Raw genomic sequence first — 27,931 nt, 5'->3', positions numbered from 1 at the left:
TATTCCATGGATTTTCATTGCTTAAATATGCCTGAGGGTGTGCATAATTGATCAGTTTTGTTAAGTACTCTCATCTCTATCTTAGAATGAGATGAGCAATAGAAAATTTCATATATTATCACCATCCCTCGAGATGTCCATTGGAGTTAAAAGGATAACACATGAACTAAAATGGAAAAGAAATTCAGAGTATGTCCAGACATGGGCATGTGGCATTCATAAGTCACAGCAAATGTGAACCAGAAAGTAGGGAGCATTTTTTCAGAATCTGCGACAGAATATTGATGCAGCGTTCATGCAGCCATCCATCCAACTCGCTCAAAATCACCTTCACTTTTGCTGTAGGGTGACGGTGTTGAGATGGCCGTCTCACATCACACACTTTTACTCCATACACACTGAAATCAAATGAAAGTCGTAAGGAAACAATCTAAAAATGAAAATTTTATTGAAAATAAGAAATCGAATGTGATTAACAGTGAGATGAAATGAAATTTCAAACTTGATGAAATGAAAACGGATCCACAATAACCTGAAAATGAAGATTTTTCCTATTGAGATAAGATGTTCTGCTTAAGAGACGTGTGATAATTCATAGAAAACCAAAGACGAATGAGGTAAATTGATATTTTGTGACATCATCATAAAAAAGAACCGATTATAGATGTGTACTCTGAGTGGATTGAATCAAGGACCCAAGAAGTTGCAATTGATAGACGAAAAGGGATCCCTGGTTCAAGATGAGCTCAGGAGAAAAACCAGGAATTACAAACTTGATGAAAATGAAAAAGATTTCACAATAACCTGAAAATGAGGTTTTTACCTCATGAGATAAGATGTTCTGGTCAAGAGACGTGTAGGAATTCATAGAAAAACAGAAGACGGATGAGCTAATTTGATATTCAGTGACATCATAAACACAGAAAACTGGTTACATTTTTTTTCTGAAAGAACTACGAACATATTTTATTCTGGGTAAATCGAATCAAGGACCCAATAAGTTGAAATTTATAGACGAAAAAGGGAACCCTTGTTGTAGATGTGCTCAAGAGAAAAACCAGAAACCTCAAGGATGAAAAAGAAAAAGAATCAACAATAACCTGAAAATGAAGTTTTTACTCTAGAGATAAGATGTTCTGGTCAGGAGACGAGTAATGATTCATAGCCCAGGAAGATGTTTTCGATATTGCGGATTTAAAATGGAAAGTCCTACATGCACATTAGAGATAGCATCTTTGCATGCACACGGAAGACAAATATCTGCATTCACAATTTGTGATAGAAGCACGACTTACAGTAAAGCAGGAAGGATGTAAACCTGTCCACTGCCTTCGTGTTTTTCCCCCTTTACACTATTACTTAGAAAGGATTGAGATAAGAAAAATAATCATGCTCAAGCAAAGGTTAGAAAGCGATAAAACGTAACTCACCGTTACAAGAGCTGTCGTCGTCATCAACGTCATCATCAGAGTCAGAGGAGTACTGCTCTACTCGACGGAACCATGCACGAAGCATCATCAGCATCTCAATGCTTTCTGCATCTAGGCGTGCTCTTCCATACGTGGTGATGCCTCAACCAATTGAAAAAAGCCGCTCCACTGGTGCGCTGGTCGGGCTTACGACAAGAAATTGGGACGCAATTTTTGTCAAGTTCGGAAAGTATCGAGTTCCGACGTCCTTCCACTAGCTAAGTGGACTATCTTCTTCCTCAGTGCACGGGATATTTAGATACTTGTCGAGCTCTTGTCTAGGCATTGAGCGTGGTCGCTGACTATTGCACGGACGTGTATATTGTCTCCTAGAGGATACAAAATGTCGCGGATGACTTCTTTCAGATGGTTTACCCCGCTCTGACACACCTTCAGTTGCGTCTGTATTACATGAGAGGTCTAAAAGACCGCCAAGATAGGAAAGCACGTCTTGGCGATATGATGGATGCACAACGTCTATTTTGGAGAATGGATCCAATGTCACTGTTGTCGCCACAACATGATTGCCCCAAAGTACCGTTGTGTACTGCATCAACTTGTTATGCATAGAACTACACGCCGAACGCAACACATCCCTCCGCTCGACATCCAAAGTTGCCCTAGCACTGCACATACCCTGCTCAAGTTGAGTCTTCAGGTCCGCAATCAATGATGTTATTTCAGGGATCGGCAATTTCTTCGCAGAGCACACATAGTCAGAACCTTGACACAGTGGCCCAAGGATACATAGATATTCTTCAATCAACTCCCAGTTTTCCTGATATTACTCTCAAAACTTGGACTCATTGACTAATAATAGATGAACAAATCGATAACCATTCTGGCAGACTCAAACACGGTAATCACATAACACATGCAACAGAATGATATATACGCAACTAAAAATTTGTTATATACGATTCGTATAGTCGGAACAATTGATATATGTGTCAAGTTGATATATACGTACCTATTTTGGGTCGCCGACAAATAAAGCTGCAGTCCACAAGCTCCGAAAAAGACGTGTACGAATTAACTGAATAGTACGTAAAAGCGGCAAAATTAAATTATGTTGGGGCCTACTACGTATAAAATTAATGTTCTGTTGAAATAATCCAGGCATAATTAAAGAAACAATTACTCATATACTATAGTACCTTGGGCTACAAGATATGGAACCAGAATTGTTTTGGTAAACACTGAATGGCAAGGGGGAGAATATGACAACTCATCCAAAAACTCATTCAAATAAGCAACACAGGTAGATAGATCGACAGACAGACAAACAGATAGACAGACTGATAGATAGATAGATAGATAGATAGATAGATAGATAGATAGATAGATAGATAGATAGATAGATAGATAGATAGATAGTGAAATAGATAGGTGGACAGTGAGATAGATAGATAGATAGATAGTGAAATAGATAGGTTGATAGTGAGATAGATAGATAGATAGTGAAATAGATAGGTTGACAGTGAGATAGATAGGTAGATAGATAGATAGATAGTGAAATAGATAGGTGGACAGTGAGATAGATAGATAGATAGTGAAATAGATAGGTTGATAGTGAGATAGATAGATAGCAAAATAGATAGGTTGACAGTGAGATAGATAGATAGATAGATAGATAGATAGTGAAATAGATAGGTCGACAATGAGATAGATAGTGAAATAGATAGGTCGACAGTGAGTACCTACAACCCTAATTCCCTAAGTCCGTCTCCTCGAAGTAAAATCACATACACGTATACAAATAAAACCCCCTTACTCAATAAACCAAAAGCACAGCCAATCACACGATATTATCTCCACTGAAAATTCAAGCTGAGTCTCTCCTCTCCTCAAAGTTAGCAGAGACCCCAAACCCAAAACCCATCTCCCATGAGTATATTCACATACACAGATATTCAAAGAAAATCCTCTTATTCAATACATCAAAGCACTACCCAAAACCTATCTTGTGGGTGATTGGAATGGAGATTGAGATAGATAGTAGATAGAGATTGAAATATATAGATAGACAGTGAGATAGATAGATCAATATTGAGATAGATAGGTAGCCATTGAGATGGATAGATCCACAATGAGATAGATAGGTAGACAGATAGATAGTTAGATAGGGAGAGAGAGAGTTCCACAGCGAGATAAATAGATAGTTAGATAGATAGATATAGAGAGATAGATATGTAGACAGATTACAGAAATATAGAGGGATAGAGCATTTTCCAGCATTCAAAATTAGCATAGTCTTGGCAAATTTTACTATGATATTGACATAGTACAATTTCTAACATTGAGATAGATAGATAGACAGTGAGATAGATAGGTAGATATTGAGATAGATTGATCGACAGTGAGATAGATGGGTCGACAGTAGACATTGAGATATATATATAGACATTGAGATAGATTGATCGAGAGTGAGATAGATAGGTAGACATTGAGATAGATTGATCTACAGTGAGATGGATAGATAGGCAGTGAGATAGATAGGTAGACAGTAAGATAGATCGATAGTGAGATAGATAGGTAGATATTGAGATAGATTGATCGACAATGAGATAGTGAGATAGAAAACATCAAGTGATGGATAGAGAGGCACATACCTCAACGTCGGGAAGTGCTCCGCAACGATGCAAATGGGCGGGAGCCGACCTAGTTGATGGGGGGGGGAGCCAAGAAGGTCTTCTTCTTTCGTTTTCAAAGGACACAGCTAGGGCACACCTGGTTCTTTAAAAAGGGAGTAGAAAATAAATTTCTTTAATACATAAATTTTCGTTCGGGACAAAAAACTGTCCCGTGAATTTGGGACGGGACGGTTTTTTACTCACCGGACGAAAGACCGGGAAAACTCTGGACGTCAGATGGGGCGAAATTCGTCCCGTCCCGTCCATCGTCCCCATCCGGGACGATCCGGATCTATACCTGCACTGATTCCGGACGTCGGACGGGACGGTCTTCGTCCCGTCCCGTTCATCGTCCACGTCCCAGGACGATCCGGAACTATTTCAGGTTAGGGTGCCCGTTTCCCGCCCTTTTCTTCCCGCCTCGCAACAGAATTCAGGGGTTTTCGTATTTCTTTGAAACCTAGGCGATTTCTTCGATCTTGTTCGCGAGAGAGGTAGAGAAATGGCGCTCAAGCGGAGAGAAGAGGACTCTTCCGAGAACAAGAAGAAGAAGAAGCGCGTCGGATTCTCTAGCTCTGGTGTTGTATCTCGTTTACGCGCTGTTTCTGGCTCTTTTTATCTCTAATGATGTTTGTTGCTTTGATTATGCTTTCTTGTTTTGTTTGAATGTCGGAGGTCAGCTGAAAGTTGCCGTATTTTTCCTTGTATTTCTTTTTTTTGGATCCTGAGATTGTGGAAGGAACTGTAGGTTCTATCAATCGAACGGCTTGAGGATTTCTTCTCTTGAGTCTTGATTAATTGTTATGATTCCGCTGTCTATCGGCCGCGTAAGTGGATTATTTTGAAACTATCAACACATTATAGTAACATGTGTTGTCCCAGGTATCATGCACGGCGCATTCACGACTCGATGCATTTGTAAAATGAGAAATTTTCGGGTGTAGTAGACGAACGAGGTCGACATTGTATTTCTCTCGGATTGTACATAATCGAAAAAAGATCGAAATTGAAGCGTTACGGTGTATGTCTACTTCTTTGGGTAGTGATGAGACATTACCATAGTATTTAGATTTTTTATAGTTACTTCACCCAGATGTCATAACCAATCCTATTCGTCGCACTTTTTGAAATAAATGAATAATGTTTGAAGGGAAACTGCTCGTTTCAAAATCTTACGGCCGAATTGAAGGGTCCAGCTGCGTCTGCCTCTAGCCGTCTTATTTTTTTTTACAAACGTTGCTTTTAAAAGTGTTAACTTTGTGTTCGTCATACGAGCCCCGCACACACCTGTTGATATCTCGTCTTTCATGCAGATCCTGGAATTGAAGCTAATGAGTGTATCAAAATATTCCTCGGTATCTACTTCTCCTTGCATCTATTTTTTTAACGCCAAGCTTGCATAAAATGTTTCTATGTAAATGATTTTTGAGATTAGCACCTACATAGTCGCAAACAATTGCAATTCAAGATTGCAAAACTAATATCAAATTGTTAGCGAACAGGAGGAAAATACATTTTACCTTGTGATCAAAACAGTAAGAAGAACTGAAATTTTTATTTTAGGATTATGAGATATTGCTAGTAGAATGCTCTCGCTGTCAACTCATTTTTATAGATGGTCATATCTACATATCCTCCTTTGTCTGATTTTTTTTTTCTCGGAAAATATCAGTAAAGTCTGAGGAAGAAATTGGTGTGCCTGATTGTACCAGCATTGATCCGGTCGACCTCAATCAGTTTTTTGGCGAAGATGGGAAGATATATGGATACAAGGGATTAAAGGTAACCGTTTTCTGGGACAACGATTTAATGATTTACTTGTTATTATAGATTTCTCATTTGACCATGTTTGGACCTCTATATTCATGATTGGATTCTTGATGTTATACCGGATTTTGAGATCAATATTGCGCCCATCAAGGTATTCATTTTTGAAATCTCTAACTTATTCATTCAATAACTTGGGGCACAATAACAAGTCATTTTTTGCCCTTTCAGTTTTTTTTCAAATATTCTTATCTATGTTCACGACTATCATGTTGTACATAAGTCGTTCTTCAGTTCATCCCTCTCTTGCTGTTCTCTTTCAAAAGGATTTTAAATTTAGGAATTTAAAAATACTCTATTTTGTGAAAGATTTCAAAACACTTTTTTTACATCTTCCAAAGAAATTTAGGTATAATTTTCTGATGTTCTTCATAAGCTTTTCTGTTTCCGCACATTTTATTTTCTCTTTAATTGAGATTATTCTAACACTCCCAGCTATGTTTTCCCATTCTGAAGATATTTTTTCAACTCCAATTTGCTGTCGTTTCCCTGCAGATTGACGTTTGGGTTAGTCTCGTCTCATTCCATGCATACGCAGATGTTTCATTCGAATCCACTGATGATGTATGTACCATTTTCACTTTACTACCTTTTAACTTTCAGTCAGTCGAGATATTGCAGAGGATGGTTCTAGATTCTAATCCGGGTTACATGAAAAATATTTATACATTAAAGTCAAACTCTTATTCAATATCCATAATGGATGGACACAGTAATAGCATCCTATTGGCATTAGGGGATTTTCATCTTTCTGTAGGTCCTAATTGTGTGTTCCTTTAAAAAGACTGACCTTCCAGTTTAGAGTTTGTGTCTCTCTCCCTCCCTCCCTAGTTTGTTTTTTTCCCAACTGTCGTTAAATTACCTCATTCCCTTTTTTTAGTGTGGAAAAGGAGTCACAGATCTGGAACCTTGCCTCAAGGTGATTATCATACTAATTCCTTGCTCAGTTTGTTTATTTCTATGAAGTTTACTGACGTTTGTCTTGTCAACAGAAGATATTTGGGGACTCATTGATCGTTAAGGAAGAATTTTTGCGATCTTTTGTCTCAAAGCGACATTACATTAGGTATAGTCTCTCTGTAGTAGACAAGGCTGGCATTCTATCGTTTTACGTTATGTTCCTGCGTCTCTATTAGAGTTTTTCAGAAATGTGGTTTCAGACGGGAATCCTGTGCTCAGTGCGACTATTGAAGATGGTTATGAATCCTCCAAAGTCAAGGTCAGTGGGCTACTTGTACTCAATCGAATATACATCACTCGATTTGAATATCTTAGCTTTTATCACAACTTCAGATTCACGTTGGGGTCGGTGTGATCCTGATCAGATTGAAAGATCGTTCGGATCGTAATGTTAATTTATCCTTTGGAAAATTTAACGTTATGACAGAAAATGTCATGTAAGACTTTAACGACATGGCAAAGAAGTCATTCAAGAGTCAAAAAGTGTGAATATGTTACAAAAATGTTGAGAAAAGTATGAAATTTACAAGATTGCCAACCTAATAGGTCTGCAAACAGCCCTCTTCATCGGATGAGTTGACTTTGTTCAGTCCCAATGATGCCTACTTGATCATTTGACTTGGCCAATCCAATTTAGATCAAGGCCGTTTGATCAATTTATCAGATCTTTGGATCTTGCTCGATTTAGCCAGTCAGACAGAAAGCTAGAGCAGTTGAGATCAGTCTGTTCCGCTCTTTTTACTCTTTGGGCAGTCGAGCCTGTAAAGCCGTTCTGTTAGGTCATGGAGGATACTTAGTAGGGTTTAAGCTAACTAATGGGCCCGAGGCCTTGTACTCTGTAATAGCCTAACCCTAGGAGATATTAATAAAAATAACTACTTCAGGCCCAACATGGGCCGCCTAACTTCCCACTAAGGGCCCATTAAGGGCCCATTAGTGTAGGCCCAGTAGGGCCCATATATTAGGCCCAGTAGGGCCTAATATATGTTGGGCCTGACCACAGTCAGGCCCAACTCTCCAACGGCTGAAACCCAGCCGTTGGAGAGTCCAGCTGCTTTAAAAGCAGCTGGACCTCTCTGTTTCAAACAGTCATATATTCAAAATATATGACCGTTGGAAACAGGGAATATTCCTTAGGAATATTCCCTTTCTAACAAGTGAAGTTTTTCTTCTATAAAAGGGGGCCCAGTTCAGCAATAAAAATTATTCCTTCTTGCCCCAAATTCTTCTCTCTTCTTTTTTCTCATTCCATTAATCACACGTTCCTTTCTCAAAACCAGAACAACTCCAATCTCTGACCCCTATATGGTGCATTTATTTCATTAATGGCATGTTTATTTATTACTCCCGAAGCTTATAACATGGTATTTTGATGCTGAATTCATGCGTCTGAATTTAAAGTCACTTATTGTTAGGGACTCAATTCTAAAATTACTAGATTGTTTTACTGTTTTACTTTTAACAGCATTAGCAACAAAAGCAATAATCACTGGTCGATTGGACATAAATTACTGAACGAATATCTTTAAAAATATCCATGCAGGTTATTCATATGAGCCTAGATGACTTTCCCGTTGCAACTCTGTACAGCCGGCTCGTCCCACTTCTCCTCCTTTTCGTTGAAGGTACAAACTCCAATAATGAATGCAGAAATAATGCATTTTCCCTGTTTTTTAATCTTTTTTTCTTCCTCAGGCAGCAGCCCCGTGGACATAAATGACCCTTGTTGGGACATTTATTTTGCGGTTAAAGAGGTTTCCATTGAAGGAGACATCACTTTCAACCTCATCGGCTTTTCCGCGGTCTACCGGTTCTACCATTACCCCGACACCACGCGCCTACGAATAAGCCAGGTCTTCATCCCAATCTTTTTCTCACATTACCAAAAATTAAAAACTGAAAATCGCTGATTTCTGGAAAATTGATTAGATACTGGTTCTGCCGCCCTTCCAAGGCCAAGGATACGGCCGCCTCCTCTTGGAAGCCATTAACTCGAAAGCTGTCTCCGATAACCTCTACGACGTAACAGCTGAGGAGCCCTCAGACTATCTCCAAAGCCTGCGCCTTTCCATGGACTCTCTCCGCCTCCTCGGCTTCGGCCCGGTTCAGCCATGGATCGAATCGGCAGCCACGCATCTGCGAGAAGTCAACGGGCCCGAAGAGCCCAATAAGGCCCAGATGGCCCCCCCAACCCATGTTGGAGAGCAGGTGAGAGAAGAGCTCAAGATCAGCAGGAAGCAGTTTTTAAAGTGCTGGGAGATTCTTCTCTACTTGGCCCTCGAAGGCGAAGACGAAGAGTCTAGGAGGAGATTCCGGAGCTGGGTTTCAGGCCGAGTGAGGAATGAGATTCTTGGAAAGGATTCTGGCGAGAAGACGAAGCAGCTGGTGGAAGTGGCCAGTGATCATAACCCGGATATGAGCTTCGCGGTGTTTGTGGGCCCTACTGGGCCGGGACGGAGTGAGGTTAAGAAGTTGGAGCCGGAGCAGGAGCAGCAGATGGAGTTGGTGGTGGACGAGGAGATGGAGGAGATTGCCGGGATTGCCGGAAAGGTCATGTCGTTCCGAAAGTAGGGGCATTTTGGGGATTCACCATTTTTTCTCTCTCTAAAGATTCTGTGGGTGGCATGTTGCCCTGGAAATGTTCCAAGCCAGTATTGACTTGATCTCTTTGAACTTTGAGACTTCCTCCTAGAGGTCTCCTCAGATATCTTAACACTTTAATCATGCCCAAATTTGGAATGTAAGTCCCCCTTCCTCTTTATAGAATAAATTATATTCATGTATTAGATCCCTCTTAATCTCGTTGTTAGCCATTGATTATGTGATACAATTTTAGTCAATTTCAACTCTTGGGGATGATAATTTGATTTACTGTCAAAAGTTACTAGTATATACAATTCAGCTCATCAGCTGACAGACTAAGCATTGAAAATACATGCACATAACATAATTTCTCTAATAGTCATGTGCCTCAACTAACCAAGATAACAAAGTGCCATTTTGTATATATTTTCCCCAGTAAATCATTTTGTAACATTGATTTTGTAGTTTATATTCATGTACTCAGAGATCTTTGGAAGTTTCTGGTTGATGCTTACCTTGATCTCTCTGGATTAATTGTTTGATATATGTTCCAAATTATACCATTAGTGGGAAGAAAGAATTCCTGATAAATCATTTATTTCAGTATTTTTATCATTTGTGACTTGTAATGGTATCCATGTGTATGTACTTTTTGTAGTCTTGAATAATATAATTGAGCTAGCTTCTCTAAAAGTCATCATGAGTGGATCTCCTGAAATTGGAACGATATTCGTTTTAGAATGAGCCTGTGTGGAGTAGACCAACCCCAGATCATAGGAAAGTTTAATCGTATAGAAATTCTTAAGAGTTTGAAATGTGACCAGCATTATAAGTGGTTTTACATCTCTCATGAAAAAAAATGGACACAGTACCATCTGATCTAATAATGGTTGTTGTGAAGTTTGATGAATGCAAAATTATCCTAAATTGAATATTTATTTTCAATTTTTCATAGGTTGAGTTGATTTGAAGCCTAACCACGCTAGTACTCTAATAAAGTTAGAACTACTTAAGAGTATTTTAACTGAATATTTCTCATTTGGTCTAAGATGAGCGACTAAGTCCATAAATATGATCCCTTAACTTTCCTAGTTGATTCTTGTTGATTTCCAATAGAGAAGCAATCCTTTGACACTTTAGATGATTTTATAATTAATTTATAATTATTATAGATCTATAACAAATCTTAAGCATCCCAAGTATCACAGATTTATTTTGTAGGATTATTAGATCCCATCGTAATGTCACAAATTAAGGGTATAGTTTTGGAGAATTAATAATGAGTTATGGTCCCATTATCTCACCAGAAAAAAATGTTATGAATAACGTATGATTTAATACTATGTTAATTCAGCAATCTTTTTTAACACCAAATGCCGTTTTTTTAACTTGTTCAGGCAATAAGTAAAAGCAAGGTATATTGAACCATCATATTACTCTTAATTGAATATTCCATTGAAATATAATCTATGATTATTTTTATTGATTATACCTAAAATACTATTTGTTAATATTATCTACATCTCTATGATTATTTGGATTAACTAAATAGACAGACTTTGAGAGGATCCTAGTAGACTATTTGGGGCTCAACTAGGTGAAGACTTTGTGGGCCAAATCAAAGGAGGTCAAGCATCACCCATTTAAGGAAGGTTTTGTTGGTCATGACAGAGCTTCACCCTTTTTATTTTATTGGTGTCATCTTTACCCCTTACTTCAAAGTTCTTTTCTTGGGGACATGCACACAAACTTGGTTAGGGTTTATCGTCACCTCGGGCTGGATACTCCCGAGCAGTGTTAAAGGATTAGTCTAAGATGCATAATTTTTTTATTTGACCTGTCCAATATCTCACTCCATAGATAGACATACCATATTTAACAAGATTAAAATGAATCAATTTAAAGAACCTTGTTTACAACCCCTCTTACTTCATACCTTAGACACTTAAACTAACAATTATGATTGTTGATTGAAGTTTGAAAATAAAGAGAATTGGGGGGCTCTCACACAACAGTAAATTTCTTGGATCTTGGAAAAGTATAAGGGTCTAAGGGGATTTCCTTTCACCGTGTTTCCCTACTCCACAAATTAGATTATTATAGATATTGATCCCTACTTATCATCCTTCTCATCCCTTCACATTTTTCCTATTTATTCCTCACCTTTCTTATGTCTCTCTATCCTCCATACTTAAACATTTCATACACAAATATCTTTTGATTACCATCACATCTCACCATCATACGTATTTATCTCTATTTCTTATATTATGAAATATCCTTTCTCATCCCCCAAAGTCATTTATTATCTAATACAGGTTCCTCATGGAATGACATTTTCTCATCACCAAAAAATAATCTCTTGCATAGAAATGATAATATATGAATATCAAGTTCCAAGTATTAACTGCAAATTAAACACCTAAAATTGAGTTTTTCAAGTTAATGAATAGTTCGACAATGGTTTAATTAAAATATCATTTTGGGTTCGTGCATTGGTTCAACCATAGAAAACATGGTTTCCATGATGCAGAAGCATGTTGATTGATTCTCAAAATCAATCTATGGAATCATATATCACATGTACCTTATGGGGAACTCGTTACACCCTTCACCTGCTCACTTTGAGATCCTTTTAAAGCCGTTCACATGCCTGGCCTCTAGAAGTATCCATGCGATTAAGTTGCTCTTGGATCTCCACCTCTTCTTCTTCAACTCTCCTTAAAACTCTTGAAGATCTTCTCTCCATGAAGACACTCTCTTTGGTTGAGGGTAGAAGAGAGCAGAGTTGAGAAAGGCAATTCTGTCTGGCTTGGGTGCCTGAAATGAGTTCCCCTTCCCTATTTATATTTTATTTAAGTTTGTCTCAAAAACACTATAAAGTAAAATATATTTACCAATGCCTCTTTGATCTTATTTGTGTGACCCTTATGGTCGATGTATCATCTTAGTTAATAACTTTAGTAGCCCAATAAAAATTATTGGCCAACCTTATTAATTAATTATATCAACATATAGATTAACTCAGGATCAATATAACTCAATTGATAGGTTAAGCTTCCAGCCCGTGGGATGTCAAGCTACACCTTGTGCTCTAGAAGATACCTGGTAGTGTTTGAACTCTCTCATGGAATATTTTTTAATCCTATTGGTATAATTTATCATCCGTGCAAGACTCTCAAATGATTTAGGGTGTGGTTGATTGTCAAACCCTAATCCGTCATTCGATTACTACTGATGCATAATGGGGATCATTATAAAACGCCTTCTCTGATATCCTCACTACCCTGGCCAGGGCTTTTCTGCTTCATTTTCCTTGAGTTAATCTCCTTTTATTCAGAGGGCAGATGATCCCATCTTGACAACTCAATCATCACCGCGAGTTTCATACTACATCTGATCCATGACTTGTTTGAATCTCATGATTAGAGGCTCAGAAGTTGTAGTCAAAATGTAGTCTTCCATTCATGAGATGTCCTTGGTGTCTCAGGTCATTGGATCACTTATACAAGTATGACATGAATCAACCTGATTGACGTTAAGGTATAATACCATTTAGGGATTCATATGAATTAATTCAATGAACTCTTTTCTCCACTATTTGTGCTTATTGTTGCCACACTAATAGCCACAGGATGAACTATACACTTTATAAGTTGGATCATTTAGTGTTATTCTATCTGGATAATTTGATGTCCATCTTAACAATCCATCGAATAAAAATGTTTAGAGTACATGTTTAAAGACTAGTGATCACTGTATAATGATCTCATCATGATTCAACAGGTCATTGCACGTATTCATAGACTATATAATAAACATCACATTGGAATAATAATGGACATAATATTTTATTTAATGAACTTAAATAAATATGGTGTGATTTGACTTGACTATCCATCATATCACAGGTGGATATTGGGTCATACACTGGACTTTATTTATCTGCCATTGGAATTATAGAGGCTTAACAATATTTATGGGGGGAGGGTTGGTTCATATGATACTAAAAACCTTATTCAAAATTATGTACGTCTGTTTTTTTTATTGATAAATAACTTGACAAAACATTGTTTAATATGCACTATGGACAGCCACAACTTAGATCATCATTATAGATACAATGGACGTTTTGAAATAAAAGAGAAGCTATGGGGATCGCGTGTATGGAGGTCATTGAATCTTGAGTTCCCAATGCTTCTTCATTCTGCTTGCATTATCTCATTTCTGGTAAGTCTCCTGTAGTCGATTGTAGATCATCCACGTTCATGTTGTCTCCTTTGCTTCTAGTGGGTGTTGTTCCAATTTATGAGTCAATGGTAGCTATGAGGTGCTTTTGCATTCTCTATTTGGGTTATGATGTCTTCATAGTAGCTCCTTCACTGAGTGTTTGTTATTTATCATCTGTGCCTCCTTGGTTTGGTTATCACTGAAAAAATTTGTGATAATTCTTCTTTACTACTTGATTTGATTCCCCATCAGGAAATAGCTTGCATTCGTGTTTCCGCTTTTTTCTACTTTTGCACACTTCCATATCTACTTTTCTCGACATTCTTGTGTCCAATTGTTTTTTTCTCTTTTGGAGGTGTGCCTGCATGTGATGTACTTTGAGATTCATTCTAATGAAACAGAAACAAAAAATAAAATACTTAAACTGATGTTTACACATTGATTCTTGACATGTCTAAGAAAAGAGAGTACTTTCAAATAGTGGAAAGATACATAGTTAAAATAAATTGTTACTACTACTAAATCCTGGATTCATGATACTTCAATATTATTATTATTACTTAGAATATTGGATACGTACCAAAAATAGAGAATAAATCCCTAGGGCGAAGCTATGAATAATAAGTGAATGTGGTAATTAAAAAAAGAGAAGAACAGACAACCCATGTTCTCTCGGGATATAGTCTATATTTTGGCATCCAATTGAAAGAGCCTGGTCTGTATAAAATAATCCCCCATATTGTACTCCTGTACCCCCCAACATCAGTTCCAGAGACAACAATCATTGAAGAAGGTTTGTGTCAATCTTATTGGACAAGCGCTGGGCATCTTCATGATGATCAAGTGGAGTTCTTTTGACTTTTGCAATTTGGATCTTGCAGATGTATCTTTTCCTTCTACTTGCTATCGTGTTGAAGATGATTTCCTTTTCTTTTACGGCTCTTCTTTTTTTGATTTGATATTAGCACACTCTTATGAACATTTCTACAAGGTAGCTACATCAGTAACTACATCAAATATATGCTTGTTTTCTCCTCTGTTTGATCATATTTATTGCTCTTCCCAGGCTTCCCAAGTTGATTTTGAATCCCTCGTTCGTTGACTAAATGTACAGACTTTAAGGGTGTATGTTCTCCAACCAATTTTCTAGCTTCTGTAGGGTGCATATTCAGACATTAATATTTTTACATAAGGCTGAAAAATCTGATTCAACATACAAATGTGGTATTCCAAACCATGTGCATATGTATGTCATTTGTTACAAACTTTTCTGGGACAACGATTTAATGATTTACTTGTTATTATAGATTTCTCATTTGACCATGTTTGGACCTCTATATTCATGATTGGATTCTTGATGTTATACCGGATTTTGAGATCAATATTGCGCCCATCAAGGTATTCATTTTTGAAATCTCTAACTTATTCATTCAATAACTTGGGGCACAATAACAAGTCATTTTTTGCCCTTTCAGTTTTTTTTCAAATATTCTTATCTATGTTCACGACTATCATGTTGTACATAAGTCGTTCTTCAGTTCATCCCTCTCTTGCTGTTCTCTTTCAAAAGGATTTTAAATTTAGGAATTTAAAAATACTCTATTTTGTGAAAGATTTCAAAACACTTTTTTTACATCTTCCAAAGAAATTTAGGTATAATTTTCTGATGTTCTTCATAAGCTTTTCTGTTTCCGCACATTTTATTTTCTCTTTAATTGAGATTATTCTAACACTCCCAGCTATGTTTTCCCATTCTGAAGATATTTTTTCAACTCCAATTTGCTGTCGTTTCCCTGCAGATTGACGTTTGGGTTAGTCTCGTCTCATTCCATGCATACGCAGATGTTTCATTCGAATCCACTGATGATGTATGTACCATTTTCACTTTACTACCTTTTAACTTTCAGTCAGTCGAGATATTGCAGAGGATGGTTCTAGATTCTAATCCGGGTTACATGAAAAATATTTATACATTAAAGTCAAACTCTTATTCAATATCCATAATGGATGGACACAGTAATAGCATCCTATTGGCATTAGGGGATTTTCATCTTTCTGTAGGTCCTAATTGTGTGTTCCTTTAAAAAGACTGACCTTCCAGTTTAGAGTTTGTGTCTCTCTCCCTCCCTCCCTAGTTTGTTTTTTTCCCAACTGTCGTTAAATTACCTCATTCCCTTTTTTTAGTGTGGAAAAGGAGTCACAGATCTGGAACCTTGCCTCAAGGTGATTATCATACTAATTCCTTGCTCAGTTTGTTTATTTCTATGAAGTTTACTGACGTTTGTCTTGTCAACAGAAGATATTTGGGGACTCATTGATCGTTAAGGAAGAATTTTTGCGATCTTTTGTCTCAAAGCGACATTACATTAGGTATAGTCTCTCTGTAGTAGACAAGGCTGGCATTCTATCGTTTTACGTTATGTTCCTGCGTCTCTATTAGAGTTTTTCAGAAATGTGGTTTCAGACGGGAATCCTGTGCTCAGTGCGACTATTGAAGATGGTTATGAATCCTCCAAAGTCAAGGTCAGTGGGCTACTTGTACTCAATCGAATATACATCACTCGATTTGAATATCTTAGCGTTTATCACAGCTTCGGATTCACGTTGTCGGTGTGATCCTGATCAGATTGAAAGATCGTTCGGATCGTAATGTTAATTTATCCTTTGGAAAATTTAACGTTATGACAGAAAATGTCATGTAAGACTTTAACGACATGGCAAAGAAGTCATTCAAGAGTCAAAAAGTGTGAATATGTTACAAAAATGTTGAGAAAAGTATGAAATTTACAAGATTGCCAACCTAATAGGTCTGCAAACAGCCCTCTTCATCGGATGAGTTGACTTTGTTCAGTCCCAATGATGCCTACTTGATCATTTGACTTGGCCAATCCAATTTAGATCAAGGCCGTTTGATCAATTTATCAGATCTTTGGATCTTGCTCGATTTAGCCAGTCAGACAGAAAGCTAGAGCAGTTGAGATCAGTCTGTTCCGCTCTTTTTACTCTTTGGGCAGTCGAGCCTGTAAAGCCGTTCTGTTAGGTCATGGAGGATACTTAGTAGGGTTTAAGCTAACTAATGGGCCCGAGGCCTTGTACTCTGTAATAGCCTAACCCTAGGAGATATTAATAAAAATAACTACTTCAGGCCTAACATGGGCCGCCTAACTTCCCACTAAGGGCCCATTAAGGGCCCATTAGTGTAGGCTCAAGAGGGCCCATATATTAGGCCCAGTAGGGCCTAATATATGCTGGGCCTGACCACAGTCAGGCCCAACTCTCCAACGGCTGAAACCCAGCCGTTGGAGAGTCCAACTGCTTTAAAAGCAGCTGGACCTCTCATTTCAAACAGTCATATATTCAAAATATATGATCGTTGAAACAGGAATATTCCTTAGGAATATTCCCTTTCTAACAAGTGAAGTTTTTCTTCTATAAAAGGGGCCCAGTTCAGCAATAAAAATTATTCCTTCTTGCCCCAAATTCTTCTCTCTTCTTTTTCTCATTCCATTAATCACACGTTCCTTTCTCAAAACCAGAACAACTCCAATCTCTGACCCCTATATGGTGCATTTATTTCATTAATGGCATGTTTATTTATTACTCCCGAAGCTTATAACATGGTATTTTGATGCTGAATTCATGCGTCTGAATTTAAAGTCACTTATTGTTAGGGACTCAATTCTAAAATTACTAGATTGTTTTACTGTTTTACTTTTAACAGCATTAGCAACAAAAGCAATAATCACTGGTCGATTGGACATAAATTACTGAACGAATATCTTTAAAAATATCCATGCAGGTTATTCATATGAGCCTAGATGACTTTCCCGTTGCAACTCTGTACAGCCGGCTCGTCCCACTTCTCCTCCTTTTCGTTGAAGGTACAAACTCCAATAATGAATGCAGAAATAATGCATTTTCCCTGTTTTTTAATCTTTTTTTCTTCCTCAGGCAGCAGCCCCGTGGACATAAATGACCCTTGTTGGGACATTTATTTTGCGGTTAAAGAGGTTTCCATTGAAGGAGACATCACTTTCAACCTCATCGGCTTTTCCGCGGTCTACCGGTTCTACCATTACCCCGACACCACGCGCCTACGAATAAGCCAGGTCTTCATCCCAATCTTTTTCTCACATTACCAAAAATTAAAAACTGAAAATCGCTGATTTCTGGAAAATTGATTAGATACTGGTTCTGCCGCCCTTCCAAGGCCAAGGATACGGCCGCCTCCTCTTGGAAGCCATTAACTCGAAAGCTGTCTCCGATAACCTCTACGACGTAACAGCTGAGGAGCCCTCAGACTATCTCCAAAGCCTGCGCCTTTCCATGGACTCTCTCCGCCTCCTCGGCTTCGGCCCGGTTCAGCCATGGATCGAATCGGCAGCCACGCATCTGCGAGAAGTCAACGGGCCCGAAGAGCCCAATAAGGCCCAGATGGCCCCCCCAACCCATGTTGGAGAGCAGGTGAGAGAAGAGCTCAAGATCAGCAGGAAGCAGTTTTTAAAGTGCTGGGAGATTCTTCTCTACTTGGCCCTCGAAGGCGAAGACGAAGAGTCTAGGAGGAGATTCCGGAGCTGGGTTTCAGGCCGAGTGAGGAATGAGATTCTTGGAAAGGATTCTGGCGAGAAGACGAAGCAGCTGGTGGAAGTGGCCAGTGATCATAACCCGGATATGAGCTTCGCGGTGTTTGTGGGCCCTACTGGGCCGGGACGGAGTGAGGTTAAGAAGTTGGAGCCGGAGCAGGAGCAGCAGATGGAGTTGGTGGTGGACGAGGAGATGGAGGAGATTGCCGGGATTGCCGGAAAGGTCATGTCGTTCCGAAAGTAGGGGCATTTTGGGGATTCACCATTTTTCTCTCTAAAGATTCTGTGGGTGGCATGTTGCCCTGGAAATGTTCCAAGCCAGTATTGACTTGATCTCTTTGAACTTTGAGACTTCCTCCTAGAGGTCTCCTCAGATATCTTAACACTTTAATCATGCCCAAATTTGGAATGTAAGTCCCCCTTCCTCTTTATAGAATAAATTATATTCATGTATTAGATCCCTCTTAATCTCGTTGTTAGCCATTGATTATGTGATACAATTTTAGTCAATTTCAACTCTTGGGGATGATAATTTGATTTACTGTCAAAAGTTACTAGTATATACAATTCAGCTCATCAGCTGACAGACTAAGCATTGAAAATACATGCACATAACATAATTTCTCTAATAGTCATGTGCCTCAACTAACCAAGATAACAAAGTGCCATTTTGTATATATTTTCCCCAGTAAATCATTTTGTAACATTGATTTTGTAGTTTATATTCATGTACTCAGAGATCTTTGGAAGTTTCTGGTTGATGCTTACCTTGATCTCTCTGGATTAATTGTTTGATATATGTTCCAAATTATACCATTAGTGGGAAGAAAGAATTCCTGATAAATCATTTATTTCAGTATTTTTATCATTTGTGACTTGTAATGGTATCCATGTGTATGTACTTTTTGTAGTCTTGAATAATATAATTGAGCTAGCTTCTCTAAAAGTCATCATGAGTGGATCTCCTGAAATTGGAACGATATTCGTTTTAGAATGAGCCTGTGTGGAGTAGACCAACCCCAGATCATAGGAAAGTTTAATCGTATAGAAATTCTTAAGAGTTTGAAATGTGACCAGCATTATAAGTGGTTTTACATCTCTCATGAAAAAAAATGGACACAGTACCATCTGATCTAATAATGGTTGTTGTGAAGTTTGATGAATGCAAAATTATCCTAAATTGAATATTTATTTTCAATTTTTCATAGGTTGAGTTGATTTGAAGCCTAACCACGCTAGTACTCTAATAAAGTTAGAACTACTTAAGAGTATTTTAACTGAATATTTCTCATTTGGTCTAAGATGAGCGACTAAGTCCATAAATATGATCCCTTAACTTTCCTAGTTGATTCTTGTTGATTTCCAATAGAGAAGCAATCCTTTGACACTTTAGATGATTTTATAATTAATTTATAATTATTATAGATCTATAACAAATCTTAAGCATCCCAAGTATCACAGATTTATTTTGTAGGATTATTAGATCCCATCGTAATGTCACAAATTAAGGGTATAGTTTTGGAGAATTAATAATGAGTTATGGTCCCATTATCTCACCAGAAAAAAATGTTATGAATAACGTATGATTTAATACTATGTTAATTCAGCAATCTTTTTTAACACCAAATGCCGTTTTTTTAACTTGTTCAGGCAATAAGTAAAAGCAAGGTATATTGAACCATCATATTACTCTTAATTGAATATTCCATTGAAATATAATCTATGATTATTTTTATTGATTATACCTAAAATACTATTTGTTAATATTATCTACATCTCTATGATTATTTGGATTAACTAAATAGACAGACTTTGAGAGGATCCTAGTAGACTATTTGGGGCTCAACTAGGTGAAGACTTTGTGGGCCAAATCAAAGGAGGTCAAGCATCACCCATTTAAGGAAGGTTTTGTTGGTCATGACAGAGCTTCACCCTTTTTATTTTATTGGTGTCATCTTTACCCCTTACTTCAAAGTTCTTTTCTTGGGGACATGCACACAAACTTGGTTAGGGTTTATCGTCACCTCGGGCTGGATACTCCCGAGCAGTGTTAAAGGATTAGTCTAAGATGCATAATTTTTTATTTGACCTGTCCAATATCTCACTCCATAGATAGACATACCATATTTAACAAGATTAAAATGAATCAATTTAAAGAACCTTGTTTACAACCCCTCTTACTTCATACCTTAGACACTTAAACTAACAATTATGATTGTTGATTGAAGTTTGAAAATAAAGAGAATTGGGGGGCTCTCACACAACAGTAAATTTCTTGGATCTTGGAAAAGTATAAGGGTCTAAGGGGATTTCCTTTCACCGTGTTTCCCTACTCCACAAATTAGATTATTATAGATATTGATCCCTACTTATCATCCTTCTCATCCCTTCACATTTTTCCTATTTATTCCTCACCTTTCTTATGTCTCTCTATCCTCCATACTTAAACATTTCATACACAAATATCTTTTGATTACCATCACATCTCACCATCATACGTATTTATCTCTATTTCTTATATTATGAAATATCCTTTCTCATCCCCCAAAGTCATTTATTATCTAATACAGGTTCCTCATGGAATGACATTTTCTCATCACCAAAAAATAATCTCTTGCATAGAAATGATAATATATGAATATCAAGTTCCAAGTATTAACTGCAAATTAAACACCTAAAATTGAGTTTTTCAAGTTAATGAATAGTTCGACAATGGTTTAATTAAAATATCATTTTGGGTTCGGTGCATTGGTTCAACCATAGAAAACATGGTTTCCATGATGCAGAAGCATGTTGATTGATTCTCAAAATCAATCTATGGAATCATATATCACATGTACCTTATGGGGAACTCGTTACACCCTTCACCTGCTCACTTTGAGATCCTTTTAAAGCCGTTCACATGCCTGGCCTCTAGAAGTATCCATGCGATTAAGTTGCTCTTGGATCTCCACCTCTTCTTCTTCAACTCTCCTTAAAACTCTTGAAGATCTTCTCTCCATGAAGACACTCTCTTTGGTTGAGGGTAGAAGAGAGCAGAGTTGAGAAAGGCAATTCTGTCTGGCTTGGGTGCCTGAAATGAGTTCCCCTTCCCTATTTATATTTTATTTAAGTTTGTCTCAAAAACACTATAAAGTAAAATATATTTACCAATGCCTCTTTGATCTTATTTGTGTGACCCTTATGGTCGATGTATCATCTTAGTTAATAACTTTAGTAGCCCAATAAAAATTATTGGCCAACCTTATTAATTAATTATATCAACATATAGATTAACTCAGGATCAATATAACTCAATTGATAGGTTAAGCTTCCAGCCCGTGGGATGTCAAGCTACACCTTGTGCTCTAGAAGATACCTGGTAGTGTTTGAACTCTCTCATGGAATATTTTTTAATCCTATTGGTATAATTTATCATCCGTGCAAGACTCTCAAATGATTTAGTGTGGTTGATTGTCAAACCCTAATCCGTCATTCGATTACTACTGATGCATAATGGGGATCATTATAAAACGCCTTCTCTGATATCCTCACTACCCTGGCCAGGGCTTTTCTGCTTCATTTTCCTTGAGTTAATCTCCTTTTATTCAGAGGGCAGATGATCCCATCTTGACAACTCAATCATCACCGCGAGTTTCATACTACATCTGATCCATGACTTGTTTGAATCTCATGATTAGAGGCTCAGAAGTTGTAGTCAAAATGTAGTCTTCCATTCATGAGATGTCCTTGGTGTCTCAGGTCATTGGATCACTTATACAAGTATGACATGAATCAACCTGATTGACGTTAAGGTATAATACCATTTAGGGATTCATATGAATTAATTCAATGAACTCTTTTCTCCACTATTTGTGCTTATTGTTGCCACACTAATAGCCACAGGATGAACTATACACTTTATAAGTTGGATCATTTAGTGTTATTCTATCTGGATAATTTGATGTCCATCTTAACAATCCATCGAATAAAAATGTTTAGAGTACATGTTTAAAGACTAGTGATCACTGTATAATGATCTCATCATGATTCAACAGGTCATTGCACGTATTCATAGACTATATAATAAACATCACATTGGAATAATAATGGACATAATATTTTATTTAATGAACTTAAATAAATATGGTGTGATTTGACTTGACGGCTATCCATCATATCACAGGTGGATATTGGGTCATACACTGGACTTTATTTATCTGCCATTGGAATTATAGAGGCTTAACAATATTTATGGGGGGAGGGTTGGTTCATATGATACTAAAAACCTTATTCAAAATTATGTACGTCTGTTTTTTTTATTGATAAATAACTTGACAAAACATTGTTTAATATGCACTATGGACAGCCACAACTTAGATCATCATTATAGATACAATGGACGTTTTGAAATAAAAGAGAAGCTATGGGGATCGCGTGTATGGAGGTCATTGAATCTTGAGTTCCCAATGCTTCTTCATTCTGCTTGCATTATCTCATTTCTGGTAAGTCTCCTGTAGTCGATTGTAGATCATCCACGTTCATGTTGTCTCCTTTGCTTCTAGTGGGTGTTGTTCCAATTTATGAGTCAATGGTAGCTATGAGGTGCTTTTGCATTCTCTATTTGGGTTATGATGTCTTCATAGTAGCTCCTTCACTGAGTGTTTGTTATTTATCATCTGTGCCTCCTTGGTTTGGTTATCACTGAAAAAATTTGTGATAATTCTTCTTTACTACTTGATTTGATTCCCCATCAGGAAATAGCTTGCATTCGTGTTTCCGCTTTTTTCTACTTTTGCACACTTCCATATCTACTTTTCTCGACATTCTTGTGTCCAATTGTTTTTTTCTCTTTTGGAGGTGTGCCTGCATGTGATGTACTTTGAGATTCATTCTAATGAAACAGAAACAAAAAATAAAATACTTAAACTGATGTTTACACATTGATTCTTGACATGTCTAAGAAAAGAGAGTACTTTCAAATAGTGGAAAGATACATAGTTAAAATAAATTGTTACTACTACTAAATCCTGGATTCATGATACTTCAATATTATTATTATTACTTAGAATATTGGATACGTACCAAAAATAGAGAATAAATCCCTAGGGCGAAGCTATGAATAATAAGTGAATGTGGTAATTAAAAAAAGAGAAGAACAGACAACCCATGTTCTCTCGGGATATAGTCTATATTTTGGCATCCAATTGAAAGAGCCTGGTCTGTATAAAATAATCCCCCATATTGTACTCCTGTACCCCCCAACATCAGTTCCAGAGACAACAATCATTGAAGAAGGTTTGTGTCAATCTTATTGGACAAGCGCTGGGCATCTTCATGATGATCAAGTGGAGTTCTTTTGACTTTTGCAATTTGGATCTTGCAGATGTATCTTTTCCTTCTACTTGCTATCGTGTTGAAGATGATTTCCTTTTCTTTTACGGCTCTTCTTTTTTTGATTTGATATTAGCACACTCTTATGAACATTTCTACAAGGTAGCTACATCAGTAACTACATCAAATATATGCTTGTTTTCTCCTCTGTTTGATCATATTTATTGCTCTTCCCAGGCTTCCCAAGTTGATTTTGAATCCCTCGTTCGTTGACTAAATGTACAGACTTTAAGGGTGTATGTTCTCCAACCAATTTTCTAGCTTCTGTAGGGTGCATATTCAGACATTAATATTTTTACATAAGGCTGAAAAATCTGATTCAACATACAAATGTGGTATTCCAAACCATGTGCATATGTATGTCATTTGTTACAAACTTTTCTAAATAAAAAATTGAGAGAAAAACCCAATTACATAATTTCTCTTGTGACTATATGATAGGCGATCTTCAAAAAAATGAGATATTAATGTGTCTATTGATAACACATATTCAATTTATGAAACAGTTATTTGTCAAAGGAAATAACTTAATAAAAATCTTAGTGTATTCTTTATTCAAGAATTTTCATTAATTAAAATTTACACTATGTTATAGTTTAAATTTAATATCTCAAACATAATTTTTTTTAAAAACTTTTTGAGAAGCCTTTTTGCTTCCATTTTAATGGAATTTTTGTTTTCTTTATAATATGGTTTTTAATTGAATTTGAAAATTCAAATGTATTTCAAATCATCTATTGATTTCATATTTATGATGCCAACATATGACCAACAGCAAATGAAAAAAAATGATGTACCTCCTTTAACATATCACGCATAGTTTGAAACCGAAGTACCTTCATAAAGTTTATTTTAATGAACAGTACTATTGTGTTTCATAAAGAAGACATTTATGCGATCTATAAAAGGGAGCCAAAAAATTAAATTTTTTATAAACTTATTGTACATGAATATGTATCAAATATTATAAATATAGATTTTTAGAATGAATCCATATATTTTAAATAAATCTTCAAGTTTGAATAAAAAAATATTAGAGAACCCTTTAACTAGAAAAATATTATTGAAATCTGAATCAACATAGGGACATGAATTTTCACAAAATCTAGTGTACACCTTGAAGGGTTGGTTCAACACATCACAAGTTATGAAATCTTACTTGAATATACAAATTAAATTTTGAACATTAAAATAGTTAATTAATGTTGATAGATTCACATATGATAAGCTTAATACTACAAGTTGAGATATTAGCTTTGAAATAACATAAATACATCAATGGGCTCAACACAAAGTTCACAATGTCACAACAAGCTAATTCTATCACTATGAAATGAGAGGAGTTATATGCATTTTGTTTTAAACAAACATAACTCATTGTTTGATTTTTATTACACAAGAATGATTGTTAGAATAATTGAAGATATAGGAATGAAGCAGGAGATAATCACAACCTTGTCGACTCTATTCATCTAGGCTAAGTTGGCTTGATTTTACCCTTCTTATAATATGAGTTGATTCAATCCATGTTAAGTCTACTTGACGTAGTCGTTGAGGGATATTATGTGGCCGTTAAGCCAATCACACTACCATGTTTATTCAAGTTCATTGAATAAAATATTTGCGTTCATTATTATTCCGTGTGATGTTTATAATGAAGTCCATGAATACGTGCAATGAATTAGTGAATTATGATGAGATCATAATATAATGATCACTAGTCTTTAAATATGCATTCTAAATATTCCTATTCGATGGATAGTCGATATGGACACCGACTTACCCAGATAGAATAGCACTAGCTGATCCTACTTATACGATAAGTATAGCTGATCCTATGGCTATTAGTGTGGCAACACTAAAGACAAATAGTGGGTGCTCTTTAGAGAAAGAGTTCACTGAATTGACCCGTACAAATTCCTGAATGAAAGTATACCTAAACATCAATCAAGTTGATTCAAGTTACGGTTGTATAAGTCGTCCACTAACCTAAGACACCAAGGACATCTCATGAGTGGATGACTACCTTTTCACTATGACTTATGAGCCTCTAATCATGGGATTCAAATAAATTATAGATCGGATGTAGTAAGAAGCTTCCATAGATGATTGAGTGGTTAAGATGGGATCATCCAGTATAAGAGGAGATTGACTCAAGGAAGATGATGTAGAAAAATCCCTGGCCAGGGTAGTGAGGATATTGGATAAGACATTCTCCAATGATTCCCGTTATGCATCAGTACTGATCGAATGACAGATTAGGGTTTGACGATAAACCATATCCTAAGTCGTTCGAGAGTCTCGCACGGATGATGGATTATACACATACGGTAACCGATGACGGTAAAGGTTCCATGAGAGAGTTAGAGACTACTTGGTATCTTCTAGAGCACGAGGTGTAGCTTGGCACCCCACAGGCTAGAAACTTAAACTATCGATTGGGTTAAATCGATCTTTATTTAATTAATCTATATGCTGATATAGTTAATTAATAAGGTTGGTCAATAAATGTTATCGGGAGACTAAAGTTATTAACTAGAATAATACATGGGCCTAGAGGGTCACATGCACAATGTCATAAGGGCATTGGTGGATATATTTTTCTTTGTAAGGTTTTTGAGAAAAACCTTAAGTGAAATATAAAGAGGGAAAGGGGTCTCATTTTAAGCACCCATGCAAGCCTGATTTGAGATCTCCTCAGTTTCTCCACTCTCTTCTCCACTTATCCAAGGAAGAGTGTCTTCATGGTGAGGAGATCTTCAAGATTTTCAAGAAGAGTCGAAGAAGAATACGTGGAGATCCAAGTGTCGAGGGATCGCGTGGATACTTCTAGAGGCCGCACGCATAAACGGCTTTAGAACGATCTCAGAGCGGCAACGTCAAGGGTGGAATGAGTTCTCCAAAAGGTACATTCAACGTTTCCTTTTGAAGATCAATTGTGAATCGATCGACATGCTTTCGCATTGATTTTACACGTAATCGGCCGGGATCGATCGACGCGTGTTACAACACAAGAAGTGTTGAGTTCTATAGGCCTAGATGTGGATGAACAAATCAAAATGATTCCTAGTGAAATACATTTGAAAGAATCGAACATCATAAAAAAAACATGAAACAACGTACCTTTACACAGATCGCATCTGTGATTTCTTGGATCCTGGAGCGAGCCGATTTGAGCTACTCAAATGTGCAGCCACTAGATGTATCCATGCAATCCTTGGCACATTGAATCTCCTCCTTCTCGTTGATGAGCCCCGTTCTTTCTCCATCATCGTTGTTACATCGTCTCAATCGTATCATGACTGGAGAGGGGTTGTGGGGAGAAGGGAGAAGAAGGGGAAGGCCCCAGAACAATTCTGACCTGGGTGAATTTCATTCAGGGCCTTCCCCTATTTATACTAAGCGGGTGTTTTTCATAAAAACCCCCAAAACTTAAGTATATCTTTCGACGTCCAAAAGACCATTTGCGTGTGAGACTCTAGGCCCATGTGTCACCTCTTATACCAAGGGTGGACGATCCCATCTTGACCATTCAATCGTCTTCTTGATCTTCTTGATGTACCTGAACTAAACCGTTTAGAATCCCATGATTAGAGACTCATTGGCCATAGCCAAAGTACAACTGACAATCCACAATATGTCTTTGGTGTCTCAAGTCCAAGGACCACTTACACAACCGTGATGTAAATCAACCTGATTGACAGTTAGGTATAATACCATTCAGGGATTCGTACAGATCAATTCAGTGAACTCTTTCCACTAAAGAGCACCCACTATATATCCTTAGTGTCTCCACACTAATGGCGATAGGAACGTCCATACTCATCATAAGATGCTTATCCTTACTATCCAGATGCTACGATGTCCTTCTCGCGTATCCTTTGAATATGAATGTTTAGAACACATGCTTAAAGACTAGTGATCTCTGTATTAAAATCTGATCATAATTCACTAAGTCTGATCATGCATTCATGGACTTTATTATAAGCATCACACGTGCACTATAATGAATATGTTCTATTAATGAACATGAACGAGATGCCGAATGTGTGATTAGCTTGCTAGCCACTTATATTTCCATCAAGAAGATGTTCGTGTAACGGTGTGTGATATTAATGAGATGCAAATTTGTAAAATCAATGAGGAGTACGCAGCAGTACTAATTAATTCTAACAATCAATTAAGTTGATGGAGTTTGTTTGGTCACAATCAGACCCCTCAACATCCCTTTAGACCAATTAGTCGTCTACAAAAATGAGGGGTAAAGTTAGTT

The 27,931-nt window shown here is 37.0% G+C and overlaps 2 protein-coding genes and 1 long non-coding RNA gene across 4 annotated transcripts; 2 read left to right on the top strand and 1 right to left on the bottom strand.

Annotated features, from left to right (window-relative positions):
- Positions 1-92: 92 nt before the first annotated feature.
- On the bottom strand, positions 93-4,217 carry LOC144709353 (uncharacterized). Of its 2 annotated transcripts, XR_013583006.1 has the most exons (5): positions 4,082-4,217; positions 2,440-2,505; positions 1,431-2,247; positions 1,296-1,352; positions 93-398 (listed from the first exon to the last, which is right to left on the bottom strand). It is a non-coding gene; the product is annotated as an uncharacterized LOC144709353 (long non-coding RNA). The 2 variants fall into 2 exon arrangements; XR_013583005.1 differs by having other exon boundaries at positions 1,431-2,505.
- Positions 4,218-4,513: 296 nt separating this feature from the next.
- LOC144709352 (putative histone acetyltransferase type B catalytic subunit) lies at positions 4,514-9,680 on the top strand. The gene is made up of 10 exons (XM_078582894.1): positions 4,514-4,680; positions 5,416-5,457; positions 5,775-5,884; positions 6,425-6,493; positions 6,810-6,848; positions 6,922-6,995; positions 7,076-7,148; positions 8,433-8,514; positions 8,585-8,742; positions 8,819-9,680. The coding sequence occupies exons 1-10, from the start codon at positions 4,605-4,607 to the stop codon at positions 9,458-9,460; spliced, it is 1,365 nt and encodes a 454-aa protein (XP_078439020.1). The 5' UTR covers positions 4,514-4,604; the 3' UTR covers positions 9,461-9,680.
- A 3,958-nt stretch (positions 9,681-13,638) lies between these two features.
- Positions 13,639-18,555, top strand: LOC144709087 (putative histone acetyltransferase type B catalytic subunit). The gene is made up of 8 exons (XM_078582490.1): positions 13,639-13,644; positions 15,442-15,570; positions 15,887-15,925; positions 15,999-16,072; positions 16,153-16,225; positions 17,502-17,583; positions 17,654-17,811; positions 17,888-18,555. The coding sequence occupies exons 1-8, from the start codon at positions 13,639-13,641 to the stop codon at positions 18,527-18,529; spliced, it is 1,203 nt and encodes a 400-aa protein (XP_078438616.1). The 3' UTR covers positions 18,530-18,555.
- Positions 18,556-27,931: the final 9,376 nt, after the last annotated feature.

The sequence above is a fragment of the Wolffia australiana genome, chromosome 11, assembly GCF_029677425.1.
Source record: "Wolffia australiana isolate 7733 chromosome 11, ASM2967742v1".
In the NCBI taxonomy this organism is placed as follows: Eukaryota; Viridiplantae; Streptophyta; class Magnoliopsida; order Alismatales; family Araceae; genus Wolffia; species Wolffia australiana.
Note: the sequence above shows the minus strand (reverse complement) of the source record. Positions and strands in the feature narration are given on the sequence as shown.

Coding starts and splice junctions, on each gene's coding strand:
- LOC144709352 (XM_078582894.1), top strand. CDS start 4,605: ATGGCGCTCAAGCGGAGAGAAGAGGACTCTTCCGAGAACAAGAAGAAG. Junction 5,885..6,424: donor ATGGATACAAGGGATTAAAG/GTAACCGTTTTC, acceptor GTTTCCCTGCAG/ATTGACGTTTGGGTTAGTCT. Junction 8,743..8,818: donor CGCGCCTACGAATAAGCCAG/GTCTTCATCCCA, acceptor AAAATTGATTAG/ATACTGGTTCTGCCGCCCTT.
- LOC144709087 (XM_078582490.1), top strand. Junction 15,571..15,886: donor CATTCGAATCCACTGATGAT/GTATGTACCATT, acceptor CCCTTTTTTTAG/TGTGGAAAAGGAGTCACAGA. Junction 17,584..17,653: donor TCTCCTCCTTTTCGTTGAAG/GTACAAACTCCA, acceptor TTTCTTCCTCAG/GCAGCAGCCCCGTGGACATA.